Below are 12,043 nucleotides of genomic sequence, written 5' to 3' on the forward strand. Positions count from 1 at the left end.
CAAGCATACACATAATAAGAAACCAAGTAAGTCTCAAGATTAAAAGTAAGAGGATTTCAATCAGATGAAATTACGGACTTTTAAGACAAACTAAAAACAATAGTATTGAAAATAGCTTTATTTTCTTCTAGAATATTGATGAAGTAGCAACTTTTTTATTCATTTTTTGAAAATGTTTACCTCCTATATGTGGACCACTTTATTCAAATAAATAATATTTATTATATTTAGTATTTATTACACATATTTTTAAACTCAAGTTCTCCAGTGTTACATGTGTAGTACAAGAGGCACTAGACATACAATGGAGGTGGCTTTACTTGGTGTCCTCCCTTTAGTTACCTCTTACAAGGCGTTGAGACTTAAATGAGATTAGTAATAGGGTTTATGAAGATTAAAAAACAGAAAACATTGGTTCCGGTTATTTATTAATCAAAGAATACAAATATAACATTTATTCACTATAGCTCTAAAAATTTATTTGTATTTCTTACCTACAATTGAGATATAAAAAAATTCTGTGGAACTAAACTAAATAAAACACTTACAATTAATCTCAAAATTCTACACGTTTAAAAACGTTTAGAAACTTGAAACGTGTTTCCACATCCCAGGGTTTTCAAAGACTAAATTAATCTACATTCTAAAGCTAAATTTGACCCGCAATCGATTGGGCCTTTTGGCTCCTGCCAGATCACCAAACAATAACGGATATTATAAATAAATATATTTATTTTTTGAAAATTAAACAATAATTACTGACTATAATACCTGATAACTTACTAGCATTTTGGGCATTCTGATGATTCTGAAGATGTAAGCAGTAATTAGTAATAAGCAGGGGCGCAACAACGTTACAGTTTGACTGGGTGCTCCCTTCATAATACTATAAATATTTATATACTGTGGGGGTGTTAATCTGAAAAGATCGAGTTCGACTGTTTATTTACGAGCTTGAACTATTTGAACCGAACTTTCAAGTTGGGTTATTATCTGAATCGACTGGAATTGGATGCCCAATCCAATTCAGTAGGTGCTCAGGCACTGGTAATAAGTATCTCCTTTTGCGTGGTTTAAATTAAGAGTCTACTGCCATAGTCATAGGGGCTCCATTATCTTAAAACGCCCAGGGTTTCTAATTAATTAAAGAAGGACCTGAGTTTCAGAGGTTGACGCCGTGGGTGTCGAAACTTGTTTTGGGGTTTTAAACGTTTTTACGAGAACCTTTCGATTTTAGTGATTTATTTACATTTTAGATTACCATCAGACAGGTTACATATTCACCTTTCCATCCTCAGCCAATCTTCACATTTTTCTAAAACTCGAACAGGCATAAGTATAGTTTAGATAAAAAAGGATACACGATAACATTGTCTTACCTGATGTCATAAAGACGTCTCTTTAGTCGCCTCTTACGACACGCCGAGACTTACGGCGAGACTATTCTTACCCCGGCCTCGCACGGGGATGGAAAATGCAAAATTTAATATTGATGTGTCTTAAAACTGGAAAAAAAAACAAAAAAAATAACCGGTTTTAGTATTTTATTTTACCTACATATTAGATAAAAAAAAGACAAATATAACATACTATGCTTAACAAACAAGTTTATTTTATAATGATTTTTTTATCAGCACCTAATTAGTACATAAATAATGTGAACTATTTGTTACTTTTTAGCCATCCGTTTGGTTAATTCTTTTATAATTGGCGAATATGACGTAAATTTTCAATATTACAGTCTATGTTAGCAAACAACTGCAAAATCTTTTGCCATACCAAATTTTTTCATTTTTCAATTTACTTTTAACCATCACGTACGTAAACAATTTATCAATAATGTATTTTCTAAACGTGCAATTTGTTATTAAATCAAATAAAATATTTTTATTTTTAAGTTGACTACCACTACTATTTCAAAGCCTCTCTTTCATAACTATTTTCCTAAACGACAAAAAAACGGAAAAATCTGATATGGCAACCTAAAACTACTAATAATAATATTCAACCACTTGTTTTCTTCGAGATTCACAACGAACAAATAATTTACTAGCACTTTACTCCACTATGCTCCAGCTTCTGGAAGAGTTCAGGTACAAGTCAAACCGTAAGGCTTTTACAAACGAGCCATTTTCTTCAACCCAATTAGTTTATACAATGTTGTAATTATTAATTGTTATTATCATTATCATCATTACTATTATTAGGAAACTATGTACAACACAATACTATTTATTTATTTATAATACAACTATTACGAACTTACGCCCTAACAAAATACAAACAATAACACTGCGTTTTACAGCCATTCTCTATACAATAAAAAAAGGGGACATGGTAATTACACAATGCAGAGAAAGATACATAATGAACGATCTACTTATATCTACCTCACGATTCTATATCGTGGTTAGGTTCAATTTTAAATATCTCTTTTAAGTACATTTGTGATGTTTTATTTGCTGATACATCGACTCTCAAGAAAACTTGAAAAAAAAAATGTGATGTAATATACAAGAAAAAAGAAAACAATTTTCGATTTAAAATTAAACCAAACCACTAATTTCTACAAGTTTCTTTCATTACAGTTACTCTTATTCAATATTTAAAATTTGAGCAACTTCAACAACAGAATTAAAAGAAAAACGGTTATCATAATGCAGATGAACCAATACAAAATAAAATAAACTACACTTGAAGTTTCACTGAAGTGTAAATTTCGTCTTCTCAGGGCATCTTCTTGATACTCGCATTCGTTTAGATGCCCTAAGAAAGCGAAATGTGCATTGAGGTTTAATAAATAAGTGAAACTTCTCCGAGTGTAGTTTATTCATTTCTATATTAAAAATGTTTCGGCTAATTATATTATTTCTATGGTTATGATACTGGAAAAACAGGTGGTCATTTTTTTATAAAATAATAGCCAATTAGAAAAAANCGTTAAGCATGTGGCCATTATTTTTTTTACTGTTGATAATTACTTCTGGGGTGAATACCCAAGTGAAGGCCTTTCTATAAGTATATTATTTATTAATATACTTATATAAGTTCGGGGATATTAGTTTTTTTTATTGTGGCATTAAATTTATTATCTGTAATACTATATGACCTACTACCTAATTTCATTATAAAAAAATGTTATCGGAGATGAGTTAGTTTTTGATCAAATATACAGATTGTCTCATAAGGTATCAACGCGGTACATAAAGGAGTCAAAGAACGCACATCCGCACTCCAGGTCGCACCGAACATATACGAAGGGTGGATCTATGCGTTGTGTAACAGAGCCTTTACGTTGCTATCTTAGATTGTTGGCGGAATTGTTATTTAAAACTTCTAAATAAGAAAATATCACGTAAAAGTTTTAAAGTAAGAAATAAAACCTTTCCGGATATTTGTACCCTTTAGTCGCCTTCTACGACACGCTGGGACCTACGGTGAGACTATTCTTAACCCGGTCTCACACGGATGCACATTGAGCTAAAAATGCACATCTATTTAATTACAGAAATAATACCACATGGTTCTATGGTGTATACTTAAAAACCGGAGCACTTTTTTATAAAATATAAAAATAGGAATAAAAAAAACATTTGAAAAGTAACATTCTTTATTATATAATTAAACTAAGAGTTTACAAATTATCTTTACAAAGATCGTTCAACTAAAAATTATATACTTATCAAAGTGTAAATAATTTTCTTTTCTGATTCTTTCAAGACTACTATATTACCTCCTAATTAATAAATCATGAATTCATTATTGTGAGAAGTTTATCCATTGTGTGCGGTGGAATTTTTAATTTATCCATATTACACATTAATTCCAACCAGTTTTGGCAAGGTAAGTTTTCGTTATACGGAATATCGTAAAAAGATACGTAAAGGGCAATCTTTCTCGCTATGTCTTCGACACAATTCACTTGCTTACCGAAAAGGTAAGATCTCAAATTGTCAAATAAAATCGGTTCCCACGCGTTAACTTTAAGCATGAGTTTTTGCATCAATGCCAAGCATGAATCTCCTGATATTAAATTGCTAACGCACGTCTGCTTCAATATATGACGACAAACAATTCTGAACTGCCAAAGTTGCAAAACGTTAGGAGTCTTGTCAACATCACAAACGATCTGTAAAATAAAATTGCAAGAGAAAGTATGAGCTGAAAACCAAAGACGTTTTAATAATTTTCTTTTGATGAAATATCATATTTTTTCATCATACCCTTTTAAGTAAGAAGGACTCACCTTGACAAGACTAATTAATATTGGTAAAGCAGGTAACTTATCTCTTATAACAAAGTCGTAAGTGGCTCTTGTTAACGTTTGTTGAAATGTAGCTTCTTCTTCGCTTTTATCTGACGATTTAGAAATTAAAAAATGCTTAGTGAAATGGCGTACTGTCGAATCGGACGAGAAAGATATTATCGATTTAGGTGGAGGATCCCAAGGTATAACCGTTGACTGAGTCAATGTGCGAGCCAATTCACTCTGATAACCGAGTTTGTCTTCCACATAACTCAAACAACCCGCCCTCTGTTTCACATCTATAAAGCCGGAAGAGCTTATGAGCTTCCTGTCAAAAAAGAGCCATTACCGTTAAAATTCATTATAAATATTAAGTAGTTACAATAGCAAATCCCAATTTCGTCCTCTTTCAAAAACAACAGGCCAATGTCTGTCGTCATCTATGGAAACTCTCAATAAACTATTCAGATCAGGAATTAGACAAGGTCCCTTCATGACTTCCCGTTTACCATTCAAGAAAATAACTGTTAACCAGGCATAACACATTTTACCAGTAGATATATCTTTGGGAATGACAATTCTTGATTCTACGGCTAATACGTACAGATGTCGAAATGCTTGAAGATGGTATCTTTAATTAAAACAAATAAAAATAATCCCTTTGCCAAAATTATTCCTCTGGTATAGGTACCTATTGTCATTACTGTGGGTGGGAAATTTAGGATAAAAAGCACAAATAAGAGCGGCAATGCTTGAAGGGGAATTACTAAGAGTATATCGTCCCCCACCAAGAAACAACAGACCGAGTGCCATGTGAACTGCTAAATGTGAACCGTAAGTAACCACAGAACTGCTACTAACACCTACTCTTCTGCGCAAATGCCTCACAAATCTCAATATTGCCAAATGGCCTGTTCCAGCCATGACCTTAAATAAACTTGTGTATAAATAAAAAAAATATGTCTACAAAGTGCTCTTACTATGGCTATTGAAATAAGAACGACATTCAAACAGGTCTCGATAGTGGGCTTCCCAGCTAAGTCCGCGATGGTTTTCGAAGTAAGATTTGTAAATAAAAAACAGAAATACAAAAGCGTCTTGTAAGCCTCCTCGTCAGCAGAACCTGCATACTTTAAACCGATTGCAAAACAGGCCCCGGCCACTATATTACAATAAGCTTGGCTGAAAAAAAATTACAAATATATACATAATACAATTTTATTCCACATTAGTAAAGCATACTTCATAGCTTCGTAATCGATACCATTTTCTATTGATGACCTACGGGCTATACAGTATTGTATTATGGTACTGGGTACCTGAGATTCTACCCAAGTTTGACTAGGTTCAATCTCGTCCCACAAAATAAGAGCTGAAATAAATTCCAAAAAATGTCAACGATTATACTTCGAATAGTAAACCACTTACACCTCGCTAAAGCTCGAAGCATAAGAAAATCGGGTCTAACGAAGTCTAATAAATACTGCGTCGCAGGGGGCGCCATCCAATCCGCCACTGCTTTATTACCACTACCCAGAAACATCAAACCCAGTGCCAAAGTGGCTGCAGGAGCAGTTACGTCCAAATTAACAGTGGATCCCTCTTTTATTTGAAAAGATGTCACTTTGTACTTGTCTTTTTGGGAACCTGATAATATGCACGTGTGATACAAAATGACAGAAAACTGTAGTGTTTTACCTGTAAGAGGTCTCTTATTTCCGCCAACCATATAATAATGAAGCGTATCCGGTACATTTAAATCAGTCAGTTCAGTGGTTTTTCCAGCCTGCCTCAATGTCACTAATCCTAGGGCTAAACCAGCGGCCAACGCATATGATTCTCTATCAATGCTGTTGTCCATTTCGGGACCTGGAGGTCTACCAATTTCCGATAGAAGAACTTCGGTCATATGCCTGTGACCTGTTCCTTGGTATACCAAACCTATGCCCATTAATGCCGCAACCTGAAGATTTTGTGGTATGTCTAATTCCATGGACGTTGGAGGTAAAAGTGCTTCGATGTGAATGCTCAGCATTTTTGTTATAGACGTGTTAGCGGTGCCTCGATTTGCAGCAGCCAAACCTGATCAGATACGATAAAAAAGGCATATAGCAATGTTTATCCACCAACCAGATCAGAACCTACCTAAAAGGACACCAACGCTGGTCATTTCGTGAAACTTTGCCAAGTAGTCGAAGGTTTTCATAATGGCTAGGTTTTTCAAATGTCCATTTAGACCCAGGGCCATTAAGAATCCGGCGTGTTCCATCATTGTTTCCATGGAATTTTTGGGTTTATTAAATACGATCCAATTCGAATCGATATTATGAGCATCCGGAGAAATTCTAAGACCATTCGCCACCCCATTATGAAAAAGAGGCCATAAGTTCATATTTGGAGGCGTGTCAATGTGCGTTAATTCAACCGTTGCACCCCGAGGTGGTGTTTTACCCGTTAAACATAAACGTGGGCAGGGTAGTGGTTCCGTTATTATAGGTGTAGCTGTTCTCATGGTAAACATGCCCCTGTAGGTTCGTCATGTGAATAAAAATACCTACTTAAATGTGTACTAGAAAAATATATTCACCTCCCAACCGGAAGAGCCATCGTTCTTGAACAAATAGCGTAAAGATGTTTTTCCTGTTCATCTATAAAATCATGATCAGAAACGTCAGGTCTCTGAATCAATGCGATGGTTACTGGTTTCGAACTTTGAAGAAGCTTTCTAGCTTCTGCTACTCTGTGATCTTCTGGAAAGCGCATTTTAAGCAAAGTATTGTCTATATCTTCCATACCGTCCTCGTTTTCTATATCATCCACTTGTTTAATTGTTGGTAATATTTCTTGAAGAGACCCACAAGCTCCATATTTATCAATGGATGATTCAGACTTGCCCTTAAATGAATATAATCATGTAATCTTACTAGCATATATCATGTTTGTGGTTATACCCTTTCAATTATTTGAGCCTGAGCGGCTAAATCTGGCCTTTGTAATAAATTATAGGCTTTGGCAGACCAGTCAGGGGGAGGGTTCTCACGACATTGCCAAAGAGCATCGTGCAACAGTAAATTTATTCCGGAAGGAAGTGTATCCATTTCCTTGTTCGTGATACCCATTTCAGTCATCAAAGAGACAACTTTCTTAGCTACGTCATGTTCTACTTTAATAGAATTTGTCTTTTTTACAAAAGATTCCGATTGAATTTCGCTATGTAATGAAATTTGTTTCACGAATTTATCCAATTCAATGGTGCCGACTTGGCAACATGAACCACTGATAAGTAAACCGCAAAGCTAAAAACATTTAATTTAAGATACACTACAATAGCGGCTTCAAGAATGCACAACCTGTAAAATATTCTTCGTTTTGACATTAACATTTTCAATATAAGGGAACGGTTCCACATCTTTGCCGTCAAGTAGATCAAAAACAAATTTGAAAACACTCTCGACCTTGTTTCCCATTAAATTTTTATTCTCAACAAAACTTAAACTGTTTTTTGAAATACATTTATCGTTATTTACGCCTCGAATTTCACAATTATCTGGAAACTCTTTCCAATATTGCACTTCATATTGATGAAGTCCAATATCTGAAGACAATCTGTTCAAGAAATTAGCTAATAAGGGAAGCTCGTTATAACGCAAGCTGCTTAATTTTAAATCTTCATAAACCAAATGCAAAGTGAAAAAGATCGTGTAGATATGAGGAAAAAGGGTGGCGTTGATGTTCGAATGTATTCTGTTACTTTTATTTGGAGATTCCAGTGAAGAGATTGTTTTCTTTAAATTCAGGGTTCGCGAAAGATTATTGTTAACATTTTTATGCCAATCCGAGTTTAATAACTGATTCCAATCATGATCTGAACCTTTGCTACATGTTCTTTGTTTCTTTGGAGCACTCGAAGGGGTGCTGTAGGGGTACGTTTGTATTTCGTGGTCTTCTTCACTATAGCCCAGTAATTCTACAAACCAACATGCAAATTCTGTGTTTTTTTTTATCAAAAATGTTTACCAAAAATTAGCCCTGTGAATATTATCCATTCTTTCTCTTGGGTATAATTAGATGAACCTGGTGCATTACGGATGGCATACCATTTGGATATAAGTACTACCACAATGTCTCGTTCAAGTGTACATCTCATTGCGTTTAAACACGTGTTAATCAGGGAGCTGCATGTTATATCCGGAAATGTTATTCGGTAACACGTACCATCAGAATATCGGAGAGTTAAACGATTATCAACAGCATCGCGCAATTCAACTAATTGGGCCCTATTATTTGCTCTAGCTAAAAATAACCGATATTAAACAGGTAGTTTTTTACTGATTGTTTAGAAATAAGAAATTTTCTGCTTGAGATTATATTACTTCTAATATCTTTTTTTTTGATAATATATTGGAGATATCCTAGAAAGTCGTAATTTCATTTACCTGTTGTGTAAGCCTCAGGAGTTAACATAACACCAACACGTTTTTCAGACGGAGTAAGTGGTAAAACTGGGCTCAATAAATGTTCCTCAAAATTAGGATCAGCTACAGGGGTACTATAATGTGGAAGCAAAGTGCTCCGCCTTCAAACAAGTATAAAAAATTAAAAAATTGCGTAATAAAAACTTATTGTAGATTAATATACCTCGGGAAGGGAGAATTAAATTGAGGAATACTTCGCATAGCATAAGGAGAAGGACTGTGCTGTACTAACACTCCACCAATATGGAGTTTTCCCACCAAAGTGGTACCAGAATACAGATTTATGTTACTATTATGATCTAATACTGCCACCATATGCAGATGCTGTAATTATTTACATAATAATATCATAAAATTACTTTAATCGTAAGACTACTTACTGGAATAACATCAGCATCTTTTGCAGGAATACTTGTTACATAGTTAAAATTAAAGTAATTGCTTTTCGATGCGACCATTTCAATAATTATTAATTGCGAAAGGGTGGAAATTAAATAACACAAAAATTGACGACCTGCTAGATCGCTGATTAAAAATACTTTAGAGGCCGGTCCAACGTTACTTCTATAATGTAATAATTTAATAAAAATGACGGGCGTATTTCAAATTTAAGTATCATCGAACTTACTGTTGAGACAGAACGTTATCTGTCCACAGGAGTTCCAAACAAAAGGAGGGATCGAGTTGATACGTTGTTTCAGTAATTTCAGTGTTTCTAGTGTCAAATGGAAAGCTTGAATACAATTCGGCATTACGAGTTATGTTATGTCGAAACAATTTATTAAGTAATGGTCCTTCAGTCACCAAAGGTGACATTGCTGGGGATTGACATCGACTAAAAATACCTATTTTACCAAGAGTCTCTAAGTATATTTGGCAAATTATAAGTCAACAAAACTTTAGTAGTACCTAATGGTCGCCATTGAACTTTGGGACCGACTATTAATGGCGCTCCCTAATCGACTATTGAAAGGAGTACCTTGTGAGAAACTGCGTTTTTGTTCACGTTCAGCAAGTAGCGAAAGTCGACTTCTCAACTAAAGTACAAAATAATGACTCTAAACTCTGCTTACTACTTTGCAGTTACTATTACTCAAACATACCCTGTCTGACAGGCCAATCGATGGGGCCGTTTTATTGAACGACTTTACAGACATTTCCACATTTTCATTACTTTGTAATTTTCGCAATAAATAAATGCTGTGCTGTCTCAACCTTTCATCATAAATAACACAAAAACTGGGATTTTTGGAAGTGAAGATAATAGTTCTGGCAGAATCATCCATTATTTTTATAACAGGACCTTGTTTAATTGCAAGGGGACTGAATTCGTCTAGAGGATGGGTAAGTGAAAACATAGTTGGTAACATGAAGTTATCATCAACATCATCATGTTCTGTTAAAGAAAGTGCTTATTGATTAAGTGAACAAGTTTTGATATCCCAGAAAATTTAAAAAAAATGAGAAGTTATAATAAAGTTCTGGTAACAACTTACCCTTTGTTTCCTTTTCTACCAAAATGCCAAATTTACATTCATAAACCTTTTTTATAGCAAATGGTAACGAAGTAACAAAGTCTTCATTAGTCTCAGTATATGAATAAAGATTTTCATTATCAACTATGCAAACACAACTTATTGGTTCACCTACTGGTACATTAGCCTTATCATTTGTCTCTGTGCTATCTCCAAAACTGGGATGCTCACAATAAAATTTACACCACAGGGCATGTTTAATAGGATTTATTAAAGTGAATGACTTCTTAATTACTCTATTTGATGAATCATAATTGCTCCCTGTGGAGACTAAGCCACATGACCAAATAACTGTGTTGTCTTTAATATAAAGTTCTTCTTCCATACATTTTAAATTAGACCTATACCGTACTATATATAACGGGACAGGATTTTTAGTGGATACAGAAGTTTCAATATCAATATGAGATTTGTTACTCTCTGAAACACTAGACCTGAGTTCATTAAATTTTCTAGATGAACGTTTTTGTGTTTTGTCTAAATCGACACTTTTAAATAACCATGAATCATTTATAAAAAGTTTTCTTTTATTAATGTTTTCTGGCTTAGTCCCCTTCTCACAGTTTGCCTCTGTACCATGAGTTGATATATGAGTAGAACCTATTTCCGAAAGTGAACGAATTAACCACTTTTCAGTACCTTTTGATTCATTAATAGCTACTTTTTCAAATTCATTTGAAAGAAAGTCTGGAGAATCACACTGTTCTGAATTTTTAGATTTTTCATATAGGCCTGGATGACGTAAAATATGCTGCCGTCCACTTGGAACAAATTCCTTTAAAAAATAATTAAGACTGTTCGTGTACGTTACCAAAAAGGTGATTAAATACCTGTGGATCTGCAGCAGAAATCATGATTTCTAGTTTGTCATCCAGATTTGCAAATAAAATGCTGACAGCCACTCATAAGTTATATATAAACGCATTTATTGCTTTCCGACTTATTAAAAGCTGAAAAGTATAAATAATAAAACAAAATCACCTTAAATGTATAGAAGTGTTTCAAAATTATTCAATTTTGTGACACTTAACCTAATTTTTGGGAACAAGTAAACAAACAATTACCACAACGATAAATACGATGATAAACAAGATTGCCAACCACCATTTTATTTTTCTCTTTTTTTTTTCCTACTGAACTCAATATATTGAGGAATCCTAAACAATTTCATGGAAACACCGCATAAATTTAATGGAAAATAATAATTTGCCGAAATAATTACACTATTATACTACCGGAACAAATAATTATTTCATCTATAAATAAATATGATAATCTTAATATCAAGATTCACAAAAAATTAATTGCGAATCTTAAAATTAAAAATTTATTCGTATACAAATTTCTACAATTATAAGAAACCAAGTAAGTCTCAAGATTAAAAGTAAGAGGATTTCAATCAGATGAAATTACGGACTTTTAAGACAAACTAAAAACAATAGTATTGAAAATAGCTTTATTTTCTTCTAGAATATTGATGAAGTAGCAACTTTTTTATTCATTTTTTGAAAATGTTTACCTCCTATATGTGGACCACTTTATTCAAATAAATAATATTTATTATATTTAGTATTTATTACACATATTTTTAAACTCAAGTTCTCCAGTGTTACATGTGTAGTACAAGAGGCACTAGACATACAATGGAGGTGGCTTTACTAGGTGTCCTCCCTTTAGTTACCTCTTACAAGGCGTTGAGACTTAAATGAGATTAGTAATAGGGTTTATGAAGATTAAAAAACAGAAAACATTGGTTCCGGTTATTTAATCTTCATAAACCCTATTAC

At 33.6% G+C, this 12,043-nt stretch overlaps 1 protein-coding gene across 4 annotated transcripts in view; it reads right to left on the minus strand.

Annotated features, from left to right (window-relative positions):
- LOC108734348 (anaphase-promoting complex subunit 1) overlaps window positions 1–11,308 on the minus strand; it is a 13,934-nt gene extending 2,626 nt beyond the window's left edge. Inside the window, exons 1-21 of one of the 4 annotated variants that reach the window (XM_025973093.1) lie at window positions 11,087–11,308; window positions 10,218–11,031; window positions 9,825–10,117; window positions 9,631–9,758; window positions 9,350–9,556; window positions 9,102–9,285; window positions 8,885–9,045; window positions 8,683–8,822; window positions 8,264–8,539; window positions 7,597–8,213; window positions 7,198–7,542; window positions 6,834–7,141; window positions 6,392–6,771; window positions 5,945–6,328; window positions 5,675–5,893; window positions 5,489–5,618; window positions 5,227–5,428; window positions 4,938–5,173; window positions 4,629–4,877; window positions 4,247–4,574; window positions 4,021–4,129 (exon numbers count right to left, since the gene is read on the minus strand). In XM_025973093.1, the coding sequence (XP_025828878.1) occupies window positions 4,021–4,129; window positions 4,247–4,574; window positions 4,629–4,877; window positions 4,938–5,173; window positions 5,227–5,428; window positions 5,489–5,618; window positions 5,675–5,893; window positions 5,945–6,328; window positions 6,392–6,771; window positions 6,834–7,141; window positions 7,198–7,542; window positions 7,597–8,213; window positions 8,264–8,539; window positions 8,683–8,822; window positions 8,885–9,045; window positions 9,102–9,285; window positions 9,350–9,556; window positions 9,631–9,758; window positions 9,825–10,117; window positions 10,218–11,031; window positions 11,087–11,110 (5,734 nt within the window). In that variant the 5' untranslated portion in view covers window positions 11,111–11,308. Of the gene's footprint in view, window positions 1–3,630; window positions 4,130–4,246; window positions 4,575–4,628; window positions 4,878–4,937; window positions 5,174–5,226; window positions 5,429–5,488; window positions 5,619–5,674; window positions 5,894–5,944; window positions 6,329–6,391; window positions 6,772–6,833; window positions 7,142–7,197; window positions 7,543–7,596; window positions 8,214–8,263; window positions 8,540–8,682; window positions 8,823–8,884; window positions 9,046–9,101; window positions 9,286–9,349; window positions 9,557–9,630; window positions 9,759–9,824; window positions 10,118–10,217; window positions 11,032–11,086 lie in introns of those variants that run through there. The other 3 variants (XM_018465867.1, XM_018465868.1, XM_018465869.1) reach the window with 3 other exon arrangements.
- Window positions 11,309–12,043: the final 735 nt, after the last annotated feature.

This window comes from Agrilus planipennis, unplaced genomic scaffold, assembly GCF_000699045.2.
Source record: "Agrilus planipennis isolate EAB-ADULT unplaced genomic scaffold, Apla_2.0 scaffold83, whole genome shotgun sequence".
NCBI lineage: Eukaryota > Metazoa > Arthropoda > Insecta > Coleoptera > Buprestidae > Agrilus > Agrilus planipennis.